At 37.2% G+C, this 24,379-nt stretch overlaps 1 protein-coding gene across 1 annotated transcript in view; it reads right to left on the bottom strand.

Annotated features, from left to right (window-relative positions):
* Positions 1-24,379, bottom strand: part of COL4A1 (collagen type IV alpha 1 chain) — a 72,048-nt gene that overhangs the window by 33,221 nt on the left and 14,448 nt on the right. Inside the window, exons 2-13 of the mRNA XM_053455264.1 lie at positions 14,794-14,850; positions 6,500-6,589; positions 6,371-6,415; positions 5,736-5,780; positions 5,576-5,638; positions 4,139-4,192; positions 2,505-2,531; positions 1,589-1,669; positions 1,440-1,502; positions 923-958; positions 545-586; positions 183-275 (exon numbers count right to left, since the gene is read on the bottom strand). Coding sequence (XP_053311239.1) covers positions 183-275; positions 545-586; positions 923-958; positions 1,440-1,502; positions 1,589-1,669; positions 2,505-2,531; positions 4,139-4,192; positions 5,576-5,638; positions 5,736-5,780; positions 6,371-6,415; positions 6,500-6,589; positions 14,794-14,850 — 696 coding nt within the window. The remainder of the gene's footprint in view (positions 1-182; positions 276-544; positions 587-922; positions 959-1,439; positions 1,503-1,588; positions 1,670-2,504; positions 2,532-4,138; positions 4,193-5,575; positions 5,639-5,735; positions 5,781-6,370; positions 6,416-6,499; positions 6,590-14,793; positions 14,851-24,379) is intronic.

The following is a 24,379-nucleotide window of genomic DNA, read 5'->3' as shown; positions in this document are numbered from 1 at the left end:
GCTGTAACGAATGGGTGCATCAAGTAAAGTTTTCAGTTAATTTCAGGAAGATCCCATGTTGAAAAATGAAAATGACAATATATAAATTGTATATAAAGCCAATTAGAATTCAGTGACCTGCAACATTGCATCGGATCGCTATGGGTATATGTAACAGTCTTATACATATATACATGTGTTACCTTTTCCCCATACACTATGATTATTCCTTTGCTGTCTTGACCATGTGGGGCTGGGCCTGGTGGTCCAGGAGGGCCAGTAGCTCCGTGATCACCCTATAAAACAATACCAATAATCATACTGAATTGTATTCACACAGCATCAACACATTCACATAGCATCCACATAGCGCTTCCATATTATATTTATCAATATTTCACATATATTCCATGTTTTAACATAACACCTGTTATAAACTATTATTTATGACTATGGCAACCAGCCATTATGCTGTTTAGTGCTGAGGCAAAGTTACCTAAATTCAAATTTGTTTTTACTTTATTATTTGCTACAAACATTAAATAGTATTACAAGAGAGACTTACTTTCTCACCCTTTGGTCCATGAAAGCTTATTCCCATTGATCCCTAGGGAAGACAAACATAAGAACTTTTTAACAACTGTTTATTATTAATTACAATAACAATAATTCATCTTTGCAGAGTTGATAAATGTTACCAAGGGAAAAAAGACAAAAATGGATTGCCGATTGGTCCCAGAGAAGACGGTCGAAATGAGTTTGGTATACATTACAGTGGACAAAAACTTGGGAATAAGAATGTGGGGCCACGTAAGCTTTGGAGACATCAGTAATCCATTCTTCAGATGTAATAAGAACAAATAATTAACTCTTCAAATCTCACGTATGTCATGCACACCTCCAGCTCTCAAAAGGTTAAGGCATATTATCAGTTGGTTCTTACCTTTGGTCCTGGTTGCCCTGGTGGTCCTGGGGGACCCTAAAAGCAATAAGATGTAATTGTACTAAAGACAAACGACAGCAATGGGAACACCTTATATATATTGAAATAAGTACATTGTTGCTATTGGTACATATTCTCCTATGTTCCAGAGCAAGCTTTAGTAATTATTCACATAATAATTATCTTTGCATGACTTTTTGAATCTAGAAATTACATCATTAGAATGCCATTTTACAAATTAATGATGGCAGAGGTCATTTGAGTAAAATATAATGATTTAGACATGTACCTGTCAAACATTCAGAATTAATGTTCACAGACAATATCTGTGACATGGAACAGAACTAGATAAATAAGTATCTAGAACAGTAATGGAGCATTATTATCTAGAACAGTAAGAGCTCCTCTCTGCCAACTAACAGGAATTATGCTTCTATGATAATTTAAAAAACAAGCAAAAAGCAATTCACTTGGCTCTCCGTTGCAAAGGGTTAAAGAGTATACATTGGTTACTTACCAAACGCCCTGGTGGGCCAGATGGACCTATAGGGCCAGGGATCCCTGGTAAACCTGGTGGACCCTATAATAGAAAGGATTATATATCTTAAAATGTGAATCAATCCAAACATTACAATTTACTCTATAGTAAGAAATCAGACAACTCACTGGCAATCCATTAATCCCAGGAAATCCCTTGTCCCCTTTTATAGTGGATCCCATCATTCCGATCACATCACCTGGGTCTCCCTGGAAAAAAAGCAATGTTTGAAGTATTTCATGCAACGAGTTAAAAGGTGTTAATGCCAAAATTAAACATGGCTAAACTGTACAGATATATTAAATTGTAATATAATCTAATAAATGAAGACGAATGCACAGGAATATGACATTATTATGACACTGTATAAAACCTCTCAGTTGACATCCTGCATATGCTTGTGTATCGAGGTAAAGAGTTCCCACTATATTGGTGAGAGTTCCTAACTATATGGTACTTCGGTAGCAAAGAAAATCTATAACAACCTGGTGAATCACACCATCATGGAAGTATAAGGGGTTTATTCACTAATGGGAGAGTTGTGGTTTCAGCAGCTTGCTTCATTGTCTGTTATTAGCGACTTAATTATACTAAGCTCTACCTGTAACAAAAGCATGTTGACCTTTCACAATGAATGTTGAAGTCAAGGCATTAAAACCACAACTCTCCTGAAAACTCTCCTGTCAACTCCCCCCAAAGTGTTCGGAAGAGGAGCCTTCAAAAATACTTTAACACACCACTACCAACCCATCATTACTGCTCTTTCTTTTTTGCAAACCAAACCTTTTTCTTCCAGAATAAGTCCTGAAAAGGTGAAATACCAGTTAAGGTGCCATGACCGGGGAAGGATAGGGCACACAAGGATGGATCGTCATTGTGTCTTAATTGGAGGGACACCATGGCCATTTTAAATTATTCCAATAGCTGAAGTAAACTTTATTTCATCAATAAAAGCATGTCCATGTGTTTCTTGGTTCAGGTACTAGGATAAGGCCCAAGTATCCTAAGTAATAATTAAAAAAATTAGAAAAAAAAGACACATACCTTCATCCCTGGCAATCCTGGAGGTCCCTAAAAAATAATACAGATTGGAGTGCCGTCAATATTATTTTTAAAACATAATAAATCCAGTTTTAAGGGCAATAGTTTACAAATAGCCATATTCAGTGCATGTTTCTTAAACCTGAATTATTTACATACAATGTAATATATGTCATGATATTATAGAGGATATATCCACAAAAACTCTGGTTCATTCCCGTAACATTTCCTTTCTTAACTATTGCAACCCTCTTCTAGTTGGCATTCCACTGTCTCAACTCTCTCCTCTGCAGTGTATCCTAAATACTGCTACCAGGCTTATCTTCCTTGCACGCCACTCCTCTTCTGCTTAGCCACTCTGTGAAACCCTCCACTGGCTCCAAATTACCTTTAGAATTACATTTTAAATCCTGGTACTAACATATAAGGCCCTCCATAACACTGCTCTTCCATACATTCTGCCCTCATAAAAAATATGGGCTAAGGTTCTCCTCCTCACTTGTCACCTCTTCCTTTTCCCATCTACAAGATTTCACTCAAGCTGCCCCATATCTCTGGAATCTACTCCCAAGGAACCTTCAGTATTCACCCTCCCTCCCAACATTTAAGAAACATCTAAAAACCCACTTCTTCAGAGAAGCCGCACCATCTTAGCTGCTAGAACTTCCTTGTCATTGATACAACCACCACACTACCTCTCACCCTTTCTCTGTGACTTACGTTTGCCCTCACCCCATTCTTCAAGATTGTAAGCTTGCAAGCAAGGCCCTGTATATCAAATTTATCGGTATGTCTTAGTCTGTCAAATCTAGTCTTGTCATACCCCTTCAATATATGTATTGTAAGAAGCTCCGCATAAATTGTTGGCGCTTGGGAACAGAAGATTGGTGCTATGATTAACAACGCGCTATTAAATATAAATTTAGATTTTTGTATTATGCTTCCATTGAAACTGGCAACAAATGATACTTTATGGAAATCCATAGCACCATGTAACAATTTTAACAATAATGAATGCTTTTTGGTGACATAGTGAGTAGGGAGCTTTTTATGTACTGAAAAACAAATAGCATATAAATGAGGCAAAGAATAAAAACATGATCATGATTAATGACTGGTGGCATATGAAACTGAAAACCAGCAGCACCCCAATCTTTCATCTCAAATATATTTTAATAAAAACATTTCAAACTGAAAAGTTATGTAATCAATTCTACATCTTATAAACAGCCCTAACACTGAAGGCCATCTCTTTGATTTTGATTCATGAACAAGAAGCCACTGGGAAGTTAAATGTAGATTTCTGATCATTTTTATAATCTAAGCACTATACTATATTAGTGTATGAACAAGTACATAACCACATATGTACCCTGACTGATCTGAGACGGACACACCAGAAGGGAAAATAAAGTCATTATGTTGAATGTTTTAAATCAATGGGATTTTCCTTTGCACAATACATCTACTACATTTTAGAAAGTAGTATTTGGGGTTTTGACGAAATGTACACATAAGTCCACATTTATAGCATTGCTAGTAGGTATTTGGTGCTGTAGTTTCTACACATATTTAAGTAGCAAAAATGCATACATTTGTATATGTGAAAAAATGAATTAGTAAAATGTAATACTTACTGGATATCCAACTATACCTGGAAGCCCAGGAGGACCAAGAGGTCCTTGTTCACCCTAGAAGGGGCAAAGAAGAGTTTCACATTATTTTGGAAGGAAAACTTGCTTGTACTCCAAATGGTTTATACATCATACCTTGAAACTCTCTGGGTTTCGTCAGCACGTCCCACTTCCCAAACTTTAAAAATAGTTTGTGTCCCACAACATTAGGGGGGCCGCCCACTGACATCAGCTGGGCAAACCACCGGTGTTAGTACAAGGGGCGCTCCAGGTAGCCGGTGCCAGAAATTTCTCAGGTATGTTTATACATACATTTCCTATATGGCTTTTGAGCTAAATTACTTGTTAGACACTCTGGCGTGCATGTCATGAACCAGAGCTTTACATCAACCAAATAATGAACTCTTAATTCAGCTCTAGATGGATTTTGAATTGAAATCATGATCATCCTCTTCAGGGTCATCATTAATATTGATTGGACCATGGGCAAGCAAGAATCCCTAGAAGCATGGATGGATGGAGCAGGTTTGCTTGCTTGCTGGTGGTGGATGAATGGCCAACCAGATGTTTGCCACTTGCCCAACCCCAATCCCGGAGGCAGGTATTTACTTTTTACTTTTTATGCTGACCAAACCTTGAGGTTGAGCAGCTCCACCTGCCACACATAGATGCCTCATTCATGGTGTCCAGAGAAAATTTTAAATTGCTTCAGATTCTCATTTTGGTTAAAACCCATTGAAGTCCCATTGATTCAGCCACTTATAAGCAATATAGCCATGTAAAATTAGATAGGACTCATCAAACTTGGGCAACTTTGACTTAGTGGCGGGCAACGTAATATTTGGCCATATAGCATGATGGAATCACCAATATTTATGCCTTAGATAGGTGTATCTGAATAGTATTTGCTGTATTTTATGCATTGTTTTGTGTATTTATTGGCCATTATTATTCTAGCAGCTACCCAGAAATCTCAATGTTTATACCTTTTATGCTTTTTATGTTGTGTCCTTCCCTTTCTGGGGGGCGCTCAATGCAAGTTTCACGGGTACTTGCTGCACTGACTCAAAATCCCTCCTTCTGACCATAGCATGACTCTACGTAATCATCCTCACGCCACACGAGCAGGGCATCAAAGGAGCACAATACTATGCTGAATGTAAATATGTATGTAATATGAAATAGTATGCATCTTAAGTCTTAAGTGGTATGGATTGGGTTCTTTTAGCATTTGTGAGTACGAGGAGTTTTGCAGAAACTCTACTTTGAGCGGCTTACTGCATGTGGGCATTGAACAACTACATGGACAGAACATGGACATGTACAGTTGGCAATTTCAGCACCCCAGTTGATTAATGTTTTAGCTAATCTGTTGCCGAAATAATTGGGGATTTAGAGAAGAGACCACTTTGATACATGTTGTTAAAGGAGACTACTTACCTTTGTGCCATTACACCCTGGAATTCCAGGTGGACCTGGTGGGCCATCTTGTCCAGGTAAACCCTATGAAAAAAAAATTGTTACCACACAAGAGAATTTGTAATATTAGCAATAATTTAGAAGATAAGTGTATGTGTTCCAGTATTTTCTGTGTACTTACAGGTAGGCCGGGGTTTCCTGGATATCCCGGTGAACCAGCAGGACCCTAAAATCAAAGAAAAGTTGAAGACACAAATCAACAAAATACCACACCATCTACCAGATGGCCCAATAGTAACCATTTCAAACATGGTTTGGAGTGTAAAAGTGAAAAGGATTTGTAAATTGTATAGAGTAGAAAGAGGTAATGTTAGGGTTTATGACAAAAGGTCACATTTTCAAAAAGATGTGATATTAAAAATAGCTGTATTTTTAAGCTATGGGGAATAATAGGTGAGCAGCTGAAGTTCTAGAAAATGTGGCTGGAGACATATACTTGACCAGTCAAAAAACATAAATACATCATTGATAGTGGGCTCCCCTCTGATTTTAATTAATATCATAACCCTTATTCATTTAAATCTGGAATGATAGTTATGCTGTTACTTATTTAGTTTATGTCCCGATTCCAATCTGTTAAACCATGAACCCAGCTCTTTGTCTGCAATCGTTTCTAATAACTCATTTGTTACAGAGCGCAAACAGAGTCACAACTTCATTGCATACATTTCTAAATTTCTAAACCCTGCTTAAGGCATTAAAAATGGCCAAAAGAACCATGGCTGCTTGTTGAACCGAGATAGAATTCTCCCTTACTCTGGTTCCTTTTGTTCCTGGAAATCCTGGTTCTCCTGTGTCACCCTGCAATACAAATGTAAACATTGTAAGGAATATTATTTATAACCAGTAATACAAAAATCCTTATTTGCAGTCACAACTGATTACCTTATGACCCAATGGCCCTGGTGGTCCCTCTGGTCCTTGCAATCCAGGAAAACCTATTATGCCTGGTAAACCAGGGAGACCTCTCTCACCCTGCAGAAATCAGAAATATGGTCAGTGTATGTGCTACATGCTATAATAACCATTTCACATCTATACAAATTACATCTTTTGCTGCCTACTCTAAGGAGTTTCCAGTCACGTGCCATGTTCACACCATAAATTCATGTCATTTGTATTAATATGTAATCTCTTATTTTATGTACAGGAAATTTCCTTTGACATCATAATACCGTGTTTTTCATTCTGTGAAAACTAGTACATTTAAATTGAGAACTTGAATTCTTGCTTGATTTATGGCAGTTAAATGTTCAAAAATGTGAGTTCTCTCCAAATGCATTGGATGTTTTACAGATTTATAGTCTCAATTAAACCTGTGTGGAAAGGATTCTGAAGAGAGACTTTGATGAGGTGGAAACACGTATCTGTCTAAAAATGAAGTCCTTTATAAATAAATAAAAAATATTTATTAGCCCCTGCTAAAAATAGGGACTGGTAAACTAACTCATTAAGAGCTGCTACTGTTCCTTTATTTGTTGCAGTTCTCAAGTATTGTGAAAAAATACAATGATCATTTTTTAATTTGTTAAAGACTGGAAGCACATTCACAACAAGGCTGGAAGCACATTCACAACAGTGAACTTTTATTCACTTCTAAATGTATTCAATTTTTCTTAAATCATGTGGGTTTGTAAAAAAAATGTTTTCCTCTGCAACAAATTTCAGATACTCCTTGAAACATTCTGAATAATGACACCATGTATGCATGTTATAACCTCCAAAAGATTTAAAACGCAGCCATTTGGTGTATTAATGGTATTAATTTTCAATCAGCCCATAATACAATGGATTTAATTTATATATATATATATATATATATATATATATATATATATATATATAAAATAGTATACTTGATCTTTTAAAACAGACAACCAATTTTCGGTGCATATTACTTGCGATTTTCAAGAATCTATCTCTATATTATTAATATATAAAAATGACTTACGTGAAATGAAAGAACCAGTTATTTAAAAAATATATTTGTATTAAAAACATAGTGCATTTATATCTTTTAAATGTTATCTGTGATGTTATTCCATCATAATCACCAGTTTCTTTACTGATAGAGGGTGAATTGGGACTCCTATAGAATCCCCAACTGTCCATGTGTCCGTATGACTTAATTTCAGAAAATATGAAATCAATGCAACAACCCAAGATCTTTAATAACAAAATATAAGAAATGTAATTACCCTTATCTGTAAGGCTTGTTTTCAGGTATATAAAGGTTGGTTAAATTAGCCTATTTTACAATCAATTTAAATACCTGTATTTTTATATTTTCACCACTAGGGGAAGCCCTGAGACTACTAAGGAAGACTTAAAGGGCTAGATGAGTTTTTACCTTTCATGTGCATAACCAGTGCTTTATTTGGACAGGAAAAAATCTGATGCCCTCCCAAATTAGGGAAAGAAAAATGTGTAACAATATGCTGTACTTCTAACTGAGAATTTACCAGAATATAATCCTATAAAGCAATATGCATTTGTTCCTTATGCATGCCTGATCATGGGTCATTCCTAGATCTTTCATGCTAAGCATTATTATATTTTGCCTTCTTCTTGTATCACATCATAGGCACTCCTTATGATGACAATGAATCATCAATTACTTATAGTCTGTTTCTAACAATATTATACTGAAATTCTGCAAAGCAGATCAAATATAAGGTAATGACAAACCAAAGAGACCCAAGTCCACATACAAGCTGAGCGGTGGCAAAAGTCCCCTTTGTTAGAAGGTGAAAGCAAGGCAGACACAAGTGAAATGCCAGTAAGAGAAGATGCTCGCTGCTGAACTAGGCAAGTCTGCCAATTATTCAGGTTTATGTAGGAATGGAATTGAGAAATGATTATATAAATTAAACATTAGGCTACTGCTAGGATACTTTGGTATATTGCTTTAATCTACCCAGAGGCATTAAATAATTTAAATCAAGTTCATTATAACCAACAGATATTTTCAATTGCACATCTTGTTGGATACTAAAATATGTCCAACTTGATGGAATCTTATGAAATATTTTTTTTTCATAAATCCCGTGAGTATCTTTGGCCAACATAGAACTGCATACAGTAACACTGGAGCTTCACGAATGTTAACAAGCCACCATGCATTCAATATTTGTGTAGCATTTATCATTGTTTTAAAAATGCTAGAGATTTTTCGAGATTTAATTGGGTTTTTTTATATTAAAAATATTGTATGCCTATGTTTAGTATGAACACGTATCTTTACTAAAGTAGCAATTTTTTTAAAAAAAAATGGCCAGAATTTATAAAAAAAATGTTTTCATTTAGCAGTTATAATTTGTTTGCAAAATGCCATAAACTACACCTGAGTTTGAATAAAGGCAAACATAAAAATGCATGACATTCAGTGGCCCAAGGCAGTTTTTCCCAGAATGCACTGTGGCCCTTAACTGCATGTGAGATTAGTCTCTGGTCTGTGAATGAATACTAGTGCAGCAGGTAATTGCTGAGACCAACACACACAACCGCAGCTCAGTATTTTTACTACAATCTAGAGGAAGACCCCATGTGATTTTACAGGGAAACATTCCTCGGGTAATAATAACTGACCTCACTGGCAGGTAGTCAAATAAAGAGTGCCTTAGACTAGTCATTCCATCTGAAAAAAAGAGATCACTGAGGTCCCAAAGGTTGTGACTCCACAACTTTTTTGTTGGCCCAATAAAATGTGTCACAGTTGAGTAGACTTCAGCTTCACATTGACCCATATGGCTTTAACCATTTTCCTTATGATTTATTAAAGAGATATGAGCATTTTAAAATACCTTTGGAGTCTTTAAGTGTAGCCAGTTGGCTAAATGATGTATATCTTCCAAGAGATATTGTGCAAAACATCTGATCACCTGCAGACACGAGTAGATGCCAAACAGCCATCTCACCTCACCGCTTCGGCACTATATGTAGTCTAGTCAAGGTTTCTCTAGAGATGGAGTGCATTACTGCTAGAAGCACTGCTAATCTTCCCAGAATAATAACTAGCAGTTTGTAACTCTTGAAGTACTGAATTGCAAAGGGATTAAAAATCTAACTTTGGTTTCTTGTAAAGATTTGTAGTACTTTAAGATGACAATGATGTGGCCATCAAATTTGTTTATCAATGTGGTGCTTACGTGTTAATATATGAGATTTTTCTGTTTATTTCCATGTTTCCTCTCATGTAGGGCCCTTTGCTTGTTAATACGTAATATGCATGACACAATATTGTTTTCTGGCCACATTCTTTTGCAAAGTATGGCTGATCAGAAATGTTTATACTGGGCATTTGGCAATGATAAAGTTTGACTCAGCAAGCGGATGTCCTCAGAATAATTACATGAATTAAGATCTCTGCTCTTGTAATCAGTTTCCATATGTTTTGTCAATTTCCCTAAATTTGGAACACTATGTTCAGACACAGATGGTAACATTGTCATCTGACTAACACACCCTTCCTTGTTCGCACAATATTTAAAGTTCTGAATTGTTTCAACTTGACGTTTGCATGTTATGCATGGCCATCTTAGTCTGTCTTGCAAAAGCTGGCCCCGTATAATGTATAGTTTCATTTAGACGTGGACTGACCACCTGGTTTCAGAGATGATTTTCAACAAATTCCAACCAAGCCCATCATGCAGGAGCAACACATGTGTAGTTAGTGTCATTTATTGTAAGAGGGCTCTGACTTGTTCAGGTGCGCAAGGTGTTGTGACAATATCACCTATATATAGGGTTATCATATCAGCCATTTTTTCCAGTACACATTTTTTGTTTAAAAAAAAAAAAAGATCATGATCATGGTTCTGAATACTCGAGCTGTATCCTACAAACCCAACAGCAACTGTATTATTTATATTTGTTTCTATGACTACTTTGCAATTCAATATATTACTCAATCAACGCCCTTCATTCACTGGTTCCACCATTGATACACAGACATATAATGAATGGACTTCAAGTTCCTTAATAATCCATGACAAACCAACTGTCTTAAATGGAATTAACATGTTTTAGCGTGGAGTGGGAAAGCAAAATCCCTCTGAAAACTCATCTGGGACAAAATGCAGCTGGAGCACGAAGATGAAGAATATACTTCATGAGATTACATGATCTCAGCGTGCCAGCTGTTGGGATAATTCAGCCATTATCATACATGGAATTCCACTCCTTTGGAATTTTGTCAGAGTAAATCAATTTTATTGCGTTACTGCAAATGTGGGATATTTTGAAATAGTCCATCCCCCACCATCTTGATTTTTCTGTCAGAATCTGTCAGATTCTTTACTTTCCATGATTTGACATGCAAAAGACTATGGAAAATGGCAGCAATTGTTTGTTAGTTCAAAACCTTGGCATGATTGCTTAAAAGGCCCATTGCAAGGTAGAGCTTTTATCTATTTAATCTTAGAGATGTGACCATGCCTATTACAGAGTAATATTACTCTATTAATAGAGTATTACCGTATTTGCTCGATTATAAGACGAGGTTTTTTTCAGAGCAAATGCTCTGAAAAATACCCCTCGTCTTCTAATCGGGGTCGTCTTCTAATCAGACCTCAAATAGAGGTCTGATTAGGAGACTGAGATCCAGATCCCCCGCACCGCTGCAGGGGACCTGGATCCTCCTGTCTCACCCGACCCCCCCCCCCCATCATACACACACTTACCGGTGCTTCCTTGCTTCCTCTGTGTTGCCGGGGCAGCGGGTTGACGTCTACACGATCCGCGTAGACAACGTCCGCTGCAGCCGGAAGGAGGTGTGGCTAGCAGCGGGGGTTGTCTGCGTCCGTCGCATAGACCTTCCCCGACTGTCAGAGATCAGAGAGCTGATCTCTGACAGCCGGGGAAAGTATACGCGACGGACGCATACAAACCCCCGCTGCTAGCCACACCTCCTTCCGGCTGCAGCAGAAGGCGACGTCAACCCGCTGCCCCGGCTGGAAGCACCGGTAAGAGAGGGGGGAGAGCGGGGGAAGGGGGATGAGAGAGTGTGTGTGTGTGTGTGTGTGTTAGTTAGTTAAATGGGGGTATAGGGTGTGTGTGTGTGTTAAATGGGGGCATAGGGCATTTCTGGAGTGGCGTTAAGGGGGCATTTAATAGAGCACTCTGCCTCCTGAAATGCCTTATACCTCCCTATATGCCACTCTGCCCCATAATATGACTTTTAACCCCCTAAATGGCAGAGTGGCATATAGGGGTATAAGGCATTTCTGGAGGCAGAGTGCTCTATACAATGCCTTTTAACTCCCTTAATGCCACTCTGCCTCCTGGAATGCCTTATACCTCCCTATATGCCACTCTGCCCCATAATATGCATTTTAACCCCCTAAATGCCAGAATGGGATATAGGGGTATAAGGCATTTCTGGAGGCAGAGTGGCACATAGGGGGTCAAAAGGCATACCATGGGGCACAGTGGCATATAGAGGGTTAAAAGGCATATCATGGGCCACAGTGCCATATTGGAGTGGCAAGCCTGGGGGCAGATGTGCGTAACAGGGGGGCAGGTTGGAAAATACAAGAAATAAAAACAAAAAAAATCTTTTTCTCAATCATAGCTTTTATTAAAAAAAATAGTTTACATGAACTAACATTTACTGGTAAAACTTTTTTCCTTTGGGGTCGTCTTATATTCAGGCTTTTTCTTTTTTTCTTAAGTTAATATTCAGATTTTGGGGGGTCGTCTTATAATCAGGGTCGTCTTATAATCGAGCAAATACGGTATTTGTTGGCTACTAAGGTTTATTTATATACCGCCAGAAGATTCTGTAGAATAAAGTTAAAATCACAAACAATAACAAACTGGTACAAACGGGTAAAAAGGGAGAAGAGGGCCCTGATCTTGAAAGTTTACAATCTAGTGGGCTAAGGGGGAAATAAAGTAGTAGGAGAAGACTGCTTGGGTGTGGATGAGTTGGTCGAGTCAGGATGATCTGTGGAGGTTAGTGGTTGTTCAGATGGCTTAGACAGGATGCTGGCGGAGAGTGTTATGAGGAAAGGTTGTACTCAAGCACATTTGGGATCTGTATACTTCTTTGTGTTCCAAAGGAACACAAAAGAAGCTCTTGCTTATATAGTGTTTCATAAAATGTAATTTTCACTTTCCATTGGACTTAATCCTAACTGTAAACAATGTATAGATGGGTATCCACATGGATACCAGGAACTTGTCAGGGCTTGGCCCCCATTGGTTTCCCTTTCCTGTTGTATAGGTGGTAGGAAGTGCAGGGCTTGCTGCATACACACATGTAGCTAGCCCCCTATCTTGGAAAAGTGGGAAGGGAGTGACAGGAACCCTGGTACAGGTGTGTGTATGGCTGAACACTGCACCACTGCATGGAGAGCTCTGACAAGCTCTGATTTTTGCAGCCCACAGGTGAAATCCCAGATATAGCAATAAATATATATATCAGACTTATTTTCACCACATATAATAACGTCTACCTCAGTTTTCAAACTCTTTATTTATTGATTGATTTATTAATGTTGTATTATTTGTTTAATATATTTGTCTGCTGTCCATTAAACCCCCAAAAATCATTGGATTATCCTACATGGTTATATGATCCGTTCCATATGTAATGATTAAATCACCAGCATTGTAGTTACAGCACATTTTTCACAATGTGCCTTGCTAATTTAAAGTGTTCCATTTTTGTTCTAATTCATGGTCATGCTGAATTTACACACGATCTTCTAGGATGATTTGTTTTTCTAGAAACTTCATTTCCAGATTTAATGTGTTCCAAAAGAATGTTGCAATATTACATTTTTAAGTAGTAAAATCCATAGGGACTAATAGATTGTGCACACACACTCACCCACACACAGCTGCAAGAAATGGTACCGCAATGAGAACAAAACACAATCTAGAATTGGCTAATACACTGACGTTGAAAACATCTTGGGCTTATCTCTGTCCAGCACTTCAGCTGGCCAAAGAGGGACACCTTTTTTTTTAGGAGGTTTCATTAGAGGTTTCACTAGGCGGTAGAGGTTTACCAAAACTTGACTTCGGTTAGTTATTCATGGAACCGAGTGAAGGATTTAGAAAAGGAAAAAAACGTATTTTATTTATTTAAAGAGGGTCATTTGGGAGTGTCTGGACCTTTGAAAGTTGGGAGGGTGATTGGAGTGTTCACCTTTCAAAACAGGTCAGGTTCTTCTCTGTTTGTAGGGAATTTCATTACATATGTGCAGTAGTGAGTTGTACATATGTTCCAGTTATATGAAGAATTCCATCACACCACATGAACTATATATTATGAAGGGGATCATCATATATCTTATATATCAATTGAAACATAATAATAATTATTTTGTGTTTACTTTTAAATGTTATATAGATATTATATTCTAAAACAGGTAAGTAAAATAACGTGAGGCTTCTGATGCACTAATGACTTCCTCTGCATTTTGTTATATTGCAGGTATTCCATGGGAAACTATAATATGTAATCAAACTAAATTAAAGACATTTTTTATGTTATATTTGGCACATTAGAAACTCGACCAAGCTCAATCATTTTTGAGGCTTCTAAACCACTTACAGTATATTGTATTGAGCCCTGTATCAATATTCTTCTGTAAGAAGCAGTTCTAATAGTAAATTCTATAGGGACAGCTGATTTTCCATTTTTTTTGTGGCATACTATCCATACGCTGAAGTAAAATAACATAAAGGCAGAATGACACTATTAAATAACTGGATGCAATCATTTAAGGTCACAGGACAACTTGCTGGGGATGGTTAACTGAGAGGCTCCAATATCATGTTGCCCAAGGTTACGAGCTTATTAAATATAACACACCCTAAGAAGGCCCTTGTCAATTTAAATGGAAGCACATGTTATAGACAGTACAGAATGGTTTAATTTCATTTTTAAAGTTTCTCTGTATTTCTCATTTCTTTCCCAGGCCATCAATGTGACACTGTGATTAAGCACAAAAAGGTAAAATACCTCTTACTTGAGAGTTCTACCAGCTTCTATACATATGTTTTTACTTACAAACATGCTGTACAAATACAGTGTGCTTTAAATCAGGATTCCTCGGGTAAAATATTTAGTACATCTGAATGTAGTAAGAACACCCAATACATCACATCAAAAGATTACAATAAAATCACAACTGTCACTTTCCATGTTATTTTGAAACAAGACTTACCTTTTGTCCTTTAACACCACTGCAGTCACATTTGCTAGTTCCACATCCATTGCAAGCCTGCAAAAAAGAACAATTTATATTAATTTCATTTTTGTCAAATACGTTTTGTAGGCAAATGCATATAGATGTGTTACAACTTAGATTCATCTGTTGCCATAAATACACAATTTTCAAAATAGAACATTTCTCAAAATAGTACATTGCACACAGACCAGAAAATGAATTGGTTGGTAAATATATGCATCTGAAAGTTCTTGGTAGAATGTTTCCACATATATCTGGATCTTCCCCCATGAATTGACTTTTTACAACATGGTATAGTGGCTAGAAATTAGCATTACAGATGGACAGAGCTATTGCCATCATAAAGGCAGGGTTCCCAGGATCTGTAGACCTGTGTGACCATTTATACTCTCATAACCCCTGTAGTTGTGCCGGTGGATTGTCCATTGTGGTCACAGAGACTCTGTGTCGACCAAGAACCATCTCTTCTTAATCGTCAACACACTATTTCATTGCTCAAAAATGAGGGACTAGAAACCCATTCTTCCTACTCCATTTGCGTGCTCAAGTCAAGCCCTGGATGCTAAGAGGAAGGGCTGCATGACCGGGCCTAGATTAACAGCAAGCATGCTGGCCAGGATTTAGAGGTCATTTAAGGGATATCCTATGGGGTTCCTCAACCTGTTGGGTGGGGTTTTTGGTTGTCTATTTAGGGGACCGTTTTCCCGCCACTGGTCAGATACTATTGAACAGCGCTTTAAAGCAGTGAACCCCCGCCCTCCCTCCTCATTCCCCTTTCTGTATCTGATTTTGGTTTATGGTGGAATTTTAGCGATAGGTATGCTATGTTTTCAATTTAATTTCTCCACGGGGTCAGTCCCTGGGGGAACTTTCAAAGGGTAGGGTGTTCCGACCCAACGGTCTCCGTATGGTATTTGGCGGGATATCCCTACAAAATGTTATTTGGTTTTACATGTTATTTATGCATAACCTATCTCATATTTTCTTATTCTATTTTCTTGCATTTGACACAGTAATAAAGCGCTGTGGCCTTACACTTTCCCAACGACCTCTAGTCTCCTGTGTCTTATGTGTTTAGCTGTATGTTAATATATAGTGCCCGAGTCATGTGATAATCAGAGAAAAAAGGTACTTCACACATTAATGTAGTGAAGTCGTACAAAAACATATTTTCTTCTCTTTTTTAAAGGCTTCTTTACTTAAAAGAATACAATAATCATGAAACACAAATACGACAGTTTCGGTTTATCCTGACGAATACAAATATTTTGTCTAATTACGGAGACATGTATTACATGCTCAACAAAATACGTAAACACAGAGGTGAAAAAAGTGCTGGAATTTCATACATCAGTTTAAATCTCCAGTCTGCATTATGGGAGTTTTCCCTCCCCAACTGTTCATATCTTGCTACGTTACTACTCAAGAAACTATCCAGAGCAGATATGTTTTAAGAGCCATAAGAAATAAGTAGTAAGTAATATCCACAGTAGATCATCTAAAAATGCAAAGAATTTCCCTGTATGATAAACATCATACCTCTGTGGATAACGGGTTATGTACCGGTATTTATCAACACCATTTGGCATTCCATTCTGCTATTCAGAGCAGGTAATGTGGGGGTTGCAATAAGTAATAAGCAGAACATCATATCTGTATATGAGGTGCGGATGACATATGTTTCTGTTCTCATTTTTTTTTATCTCCCCCTGTACATTCTACAGTTTTTTCCCATCCAATCCTTTTACAAATACCTGATTAGGACTCACAGGGATATCATGTATATTCAACCTGCCAGCATCCCAACCAAATAAGGAGGCATGAACACATAGCTTATCTGCCAAATTCCGAGCAGCTTGCTATAGGAATATGTGGAAACTGATGTAGTCTGGCCGTCTCAGTTACTGGCATCCTGTTGGAGATTCCTCTACGTAAGTAGTAGAAAAAAAGGATTTGATGCCTTAATCTCAACAATTTCTTATACAGTATTGTCAGCTGAACTAAATTTTGAAGCATCTAACCAGATTGGCTTATTATCTTCTACAAATATTACCCCTATACATGTTCTGCCCCTCCCATATGTATCGTATTTTCTGTTTTGACTCTTTTGTGCATTATTTCTTACTTTTGCAGCCAAGCACAAGCCAGTAGCAAAAATAATTATGCATCTGAGAACATGAAAACAGAATGGAAAACTAATCATAATTGATGGGCTTTAGAATGTTATTTACTTATTTTTTTTTTAGCATTTTCTTTTTGGTTTGGCACAGGAAACTATAGATGATTTTACCAAATGGGAAACTAAATAAAAAATGAAACAAAAATATAATCAAATAATGAACACTATTCTGTATTTTGTTCATTCCTTGTTGAATATAAAATTTATTTTTTTCTACCATCAGATTCCGATTAAAAACAACTAAAACAACTTAGTTTCAGCCATTTACAGAGCCAAACATAACATGAAGCAAAAACCCAGCAAAACTACCCATAAATCACACACAGTTCAGGAAATTGTATTTTACTTCAAAACTGGTTAAAATTAGGCTAATATACTTGTCACCATGAGAATTGTCTGTTGTGCTGGACAGGGCTTAAAGTAAGGTCCATGACTGGAGGAGGGCCTACCTGGCAGCCCCCTTTTCCCCCTCCTCCCATACCCACAAATAAAGACATACACCAAATGTCATTTTAACAAATTGAGTTTATTTATTTCTTAACAATGTCAATAAAAGTCAGATATGGATTAATTTGTCCACGGTGCAATCCAACTTGCATCTCCGCACCGTGACACTAACACAATTAACGTGTCAAGGGTTAAGTACCATTAACCCTTTGTAAACTTTACACCAATGTGTTGGGGGCTTAACGAACGCCCCTTTTAACACTTAACTAAACACCATCAAACTGAAACAGTAACCAGTGAAACCGTCAATGAATAAACACCATCTGGCATAGGCGTGTAAACCGTATACCCGCTGTGACTGACGGCGTCCCTTGCCCGTCAGCCCCTGGCACCAATAGGAATCGCAAGGGCCCTTAGCCCAAGGAGTGTCTTGCACTTAAGCCCGAAGGCTTGTGCACCACGAGCCAACCACCCCTAAAGGTGAGTAGCTCTAGCACCATGCCAGCATAAACCCTACCCCATAGAAACAAACACAAAAAAGGGGAGGGTGGGAGGGAATATTTTCAGGCAAAAGGCAGTTAAAGAGTAATGCCCTACCCTGTAGGGAGCCAAATTTATAGCCCATATTATGGGGGGTGTCACCAGGGGCTGCTGACCAACCCCGAGTGACCCCCTAATCTGAAGATTTACATGTAGCTGGGCAGATTAGTAACTTAATTTATAAAGTGCAAAAGGTGAAAGTGGGGGAGGAGAGGAAGGGCAGCCCAGGCCCCCCCAGTCATGGGCCCCTGCGTCCATTTCTCTCCCTACAGGGCTGTGCTGTCATAGTGCACATGCTGCATGCTGGTCCCTGTCCCACTTAACATGTAAATTTCCATGAGGACAAGTTTTTTGACCCTACAGCCCCTCTATGCTCTTACCCCTCATTGTTGTACAGAGGTACCATACTGGCAATGTCATCAGTGGCAGCACAGGTGTTCCCCTATGGCAATCTCCAAAGGGGGTCACTACACAATGTGCATTTTCCTCAAGAAGTCAAGAAAATAGTGGGTAGAAAAAGAAATAGATTAGGAAAGTGAACGAAATAAGGATGGAAGATGGAAAGGAAGAGTAATGGAGAAAGGAATGAAGAAATACTGACAGAGGGAGAAGGGTAATAAGGAGGAAAAAAGAGTAACAAAGAGGGAGGGGCAGAGAGAAAGAAGAACCGAAGAAAGAACCATAGAAAGAAAGGAGGAGAGAGAAAAGAGATACAGAGAGGTGGAGTGAGAGAAAGACAGAAAAAACAATGGATAGTGGAGAAAGAAAAGAGCAAGTGTGAGAGAGAATGAAAGGGAATTTAAAGATGAAAGAAGGAGACAAAAAAAGAAAGAGGAAAAAGGAGACATTGATGCAAAGCCATACCATCTATCAGGAATACCTTGCTAGTTAAAACTTTCATCCAAGGAAACCATAGTCAATTTAACATACTATATCTTTAGCTAACCAAAATATTCCCTAACTGACCAACTGGCCAGCTAATCCAGCTCCCAGTTATAAACCAGTCACATTGTACAGGTTAATTGAATTCACCTTAAAGGGCTGACTTCTATCTCTTAATGGTACCCTTTCATGCTGGGAATAGAGAGTGCCCCAACCTGCTACTGACATAGAAAACCTCTCTAACTATGCCACAATAGATATATAGACATATATTTCAATCTGAAAAGGAGACTTCTGATTCTGAGATCAGGAAAGCGTATCTTTAAGAACTGTAGATTACTATAATAGTTTGAAACCCACAAACATCGTGATTTCCTTGGAAAGAAGCACAGGGGAATCTGGGTCCCAAAGATGGACTGTCCTTCCTGAAGTTGGACATTTGGAGATATGCAACCCTATTCAATGGGCAACATATGGAGTTCGTGTTCACAATTACAATTACCATCATTCCCAAAATGTAAAGACCTTACTACGGAATTGCAACTCAACACGAATAATTCCTGCTTCTTTCTACAGCCTTGTTATTAATGCAGGCAAACTAATACAAATCACTGTATATTACCGGTATGTATATGTGTATTTGTGCGCCTGTCACAATGCCTGATTGACACTGTGTCCTGAATTCCAAAAGATGTTAATTATGATGGAAACAACAGCGAACACTTACATCTGGAAAAAAGATAAATAAATCTGTTTGTGTGACCCAAAGCTAAGAAAACAAATTAGACCACCATCAGAGAGAAGAGAAAAAACATTTTTTGTTTCAAAGTTCCAGTTAGTGCAGATTTATTTATTTCTACGTGCTGTGTGATATGGTAAAGATGGCCAGATCCAAGCCTCAATGTGTGAAGAATTATCATTGCACACGGAAAGCTGAATATTTCTACGAATAAAATGCACATCATGCAAATTCAATCCAATTCTACATGTTATTAAAACGTATCAACAGTAAAGAGAAATAGAAAGGGATTTCAAACACAACGTGCTGATGTGGTGGGTGAGCTGTATTGTTATGACATACAGTGACTGCGCAGAGGAGTGGTTTATATCAAAGGGAATTGTATGGCAAGGTCAGCAACTTTCATTCCATAGTTTGTCTATAATCATTTCTAAACTTTACAAATGGTTGTAAAATGTCACACAGACAAAATACAGCTGTTATACATTTCATAGGACACATGGGTAACTATAAATCAAGTTGTTGGGATCTCATACAAACACAGAACTAATTTGTCATGAGAGACACACGTTTAAAACGGAATGTAGTTAATATGTTCATAGGGTTTGTGTTTCTTTTTTGTACTGTACTGTACATTCTAGATTGTAGGCTTGTTTGAGCAAGGCTGTCTTCACTTTCTAATTCTGCAGGACCAAGTTGTTATGCGATGCACTATTTTTTATGTCTGTTTACCGCTTGTGCTACATTGTGGTATATGATGCCTTTATATAAATCAATTAATATTAAAAATCATAATAATGTAATTGTGTAAGGAATACTCTTCTTCTAAAGCTGTTATTCAGTTGAGTAAATAGCTACTAATAGGTTACAAAGACACATTAAATAGTCCCAATAAAGCCTTGCTCCCTAGTCACATGTCTGACCATATCGTCTAAAACACAATGCCCCTTCTTTGACACAGATTTTCAAAATATTCTATTTGGTTTGATAATATTTCTTGTAAAGTTTTCAATTGCATAGCTATTCCCCCCAAAAAGCCGAAATGTTTTAGTAACCACATTTGGGCTGGGGTTTGTGACTGTGTAGACAACTGGTTTCTCTTGCTCTACGTAACTAAATTAGCTAATATATACTAAAAAGCACATAGGCTGATATGGATACATTTCTGGGTTACTTCCACGCTTACCACATTGTACCTTCATCTATTGACACTGTATTCTCCCTCATTGTTTACTCATTATACACCCCCCCCCATCTCAGTCTAACTCCCATTCATCTCTTATAATCCCTGTTCTGTTACATTTATTCTGGTACAAATAGCTAGATTGAGAAGTACATGGATCTGACTCTGTCACATATACCACCTCATTACCCAATTTTCAACATTAACCCATACTGCCTTCTTCATATGCATCACCTACCTTCTCTCCCATATTTTCTGCCTAGATTTTTGGTCTTGTCTCCATGTCTCTCTCTTACCATGTTATATCTGTGTGTTCCCTATATATATTTTCTTTCTCTAGCGCCATATAACATAATGGTCTTCTAAAACTATATATATATATATATATATATATATATATATATATATTACTTTTTTAAGTGAGTAGGAAGTTCTTTGAAGTTTTTGGGTTACTAGGCCTTCAAATCCCATCAAATCCTGTCAGAATTGGTGTACCCTGGTACAGGAATATTAGCTCACAGGTTTATAAAATACATATGGTAAGCTATCAGTACAAAGACAGATTGAATGAATAAAAATGAAATCAATATTAGAAAATCATTCTTTTTTTGTTTATGTGTAAGGAAAAACACCATATTATTTTTGGTGGTGCTTTAAATAAAAACAAGTCCCTAAAAAGGAGGAAACTGGACTGTTCATCTTTCCCTGACTAGACGGGAAACTTACACAAACCTGGCTTTCCTGTTAAATTGTATTGTAAATCTAATTTGTTTTTAGATTTAACCTTTTGCCCCAAGTGTCCTAAAAACAAAGGAATGTCGACCGGTCATTAGAAATACAAACAGCTTCTCTTTGTATGACACAGGACAAAGCACCTGGTTTATTTCAGAGACATTAGCTACATTCAGTTTTAGCCAGTGGCGACATCTATGTAATCTAAAAGGCTCCGTTTAACCAATGATATTTTGTTTAGTATAGTTTAAAATGTATCATGGCATCGTGTAGCTCATTGTTATGTAATACCACTAAAAGAAAATGTACCTCTACATATAATGATGGGAATATCTTCCTTACAGCAATTCTTTACAGGTCGGACATCACTAGGAAGTTGATGGGATATGAGCAATGGGTTTACGCTGTGCCGCTAGAGATGTGTCTCAGTGCAAGGGCTTAGTGTTTCCTAATTGAGACCCCCCAGAGTAGTTACTTCCTATCATAGGTCTATGGATTTCGTAGATTTTAGGAAAGTACTGTATTACTTTGTTTATTTGTTATATATGTTATATATGTTATATATGTTATATATATATATAGATGTTATATATGAAACAGACACATATGAATATAAATATGTGCATAGGTTATCTAGGGTTGTTCTATTTGTTATCTGCACCTTCATATTAAATAACCTACTTCTGCAAACATTTAATAGCAGTACACAAATATTGTTTTGGAGTAAAGCACTGTAATAGATGGTTTTAGCAGTTAAGGCCCTTCCATTCCCAAGTTTCCTTTCTTCTCTACAAACGTAAATAAACAATATGTCTTTTTTTCTCAAATGTTTGTTATATGTTGGAAATAGTTGTTTCAACTGTTCTTAGATTTGGAGTAAATAAACTGCCAAATGTGGTTCCTGAGGCTGAAGATTTATGGCGATGGGGTATTTTGCACCTGTAGGCTTCTACATCTAGAGTCAGCATAGCAATGTTTTCTCCCCTAACGGATGAGAATGAGTCATTTGGCAAAGTTTACAACCTGGAGTCCACATTCACAAAATTTCTGGCTTAACTCCTATTTTAGAATCATGTGTGATAATACAGATCAATCCTTATTACCCCATAACATTCCAAACATTGGAAAAATGATTTAAAAGTACAGGAAAATTGGAACCATCTTGTGTAGCTATTTAAAGGACAGCTTCTGTCCCACCTTCTATCTGTTCCAAGTTCTAGTTAAGACAATTTATTACACAAGTGTCTTTTCAGTCAACAAATTTTCTGAACTCGATGTTCTTTACTCTGGGTGGGCACAATAAGCCTATTTTTTTTTCCACAAAAGCATTCGGATGTTCCATCTTCACCCTATGTTGTAAACATTAGGACAAAGCGTTCCATGTTCTTGTCCATTTTGTGTTTTTGGATTGCTTTATAGGAACAATGAATGGACATATATTTGAATGAGATGAAATGGACTGTAGAAAATCATTTTTATCCAAATTCAGTCTCAATTGACATGATTATTTAAAGCTTATTTTGAACTATGATCACGGCTTATTTTTTATGTCTAATGTGACAAGTACTGGGGGTCAGTCCTACCATACAGGCTACTGGGGAGTCAAACTCATTTCACTGTTGTCTTCTCTGAAGCTGGTCAGTGTAAAGAGTTGATATGTCGCTAGATAAGGACCTTCTCCATGCGATATGGGTTTTAACTTTATCCTGGTGCAGCCAGAGTAGTTACATAGTCTGTAGACAGTACCCCTTGTAAATGCATCACAGACTACAATGGAACAAAAACATATACCTGTAACAAAAGCTACTTTTGCGAGTCATCCCAATTTCCAATATGAGAAGATTCTATATCAATAATGCATTGAGTATTACTAGGAGAAACCTAAACTATTTTGTTTAATCTTACTCCACAGTGATTCCTTGTTCAAGAGAATAAATGTAATGATGGCATCTAACCCTTGTACATTCACTTTATGGTAGCATAAAATATCATAATACGTATTAATATTATAATAAGGGTTTTATTGGTGTTTAATGTTAATGGTCCATGTTTTTCATACACATTTTGTGAAGATTCCAAAAGTCAACTGTCTTGCTATACTACCCATACAAGTGTTGGAAAACTCATTGCAACACCATCACATTTGTGGCTTTTTTTTAAGCCAGGACATCTGTAAAAGCCCCGGTAGAATTAAAAAGTTCACCATGTCCTCGCCAAATTTCTAAGCTTGGCAATGCTTGCCTGCACCAGATGTATTCCCTGATTGCCTCCTATGCAGCCCCAAGTACTATTAAACATATTTCAGAGCACGTGTTATTGTAGAATGAACTAAATAAATATTAGCATAACATTGTGGGTTTAAAAAAATAACTATATATCCCGGTAAATAATACATTTCTAGTTATACATTTTTTAAAAAAAAAAAAGAAAAAAGAAAGTTAACAACTTAGCTAATGAGAGATGTGTATTCTTAGTAAACAACGTAACACAATGTTATCCTTTATAGTGAGATAATATCATCATCTGTGACAGTAATTGTAGAAAATGAACACTAAACGAGTGAGAAGCAAACATGTCACTTAGTAGTTAAATGACCCTGGTCCAGATGCGTAACTTGCTGCTTCTTTTTGTAAACTGTAAAATAGTTCAGAAATCAGTATAGAAGAACACTACAGATAAAGGTGGTATACTTATTGACGTACATTGAAACGCAAACAATTGCAGGAAAAGAGACTCCTTTGGCATAAAGTCAAAGAAGAAAAACAATGCAAAGAAAACAATAACCAAAAATCACTTTTTGCAAGATAGAATAATGTAGTATTTTTATAATCTGATAATAGTTTAGAAAGACAAAAGCCTT

This window comes from Spea bombifrons, chromosome 2 (genome assembly GCF_027358695.1).
Source record: "Spea bombifrons isolate aSpeBom1 chromosome 2, aSpeBom1.2.pri, whole genome shotgun sequence".
Classification (NCBI taxonomy): Eukaryota; Metazoa; Chordata; class Amphibia; order Anura; family Pelobatidae; genus Spea; species Spea bombifrons.
Note: the sequence above shows the minus strand (reverse complement) of the source record. Positions and strands in the feature narration are given on the sequence as shown.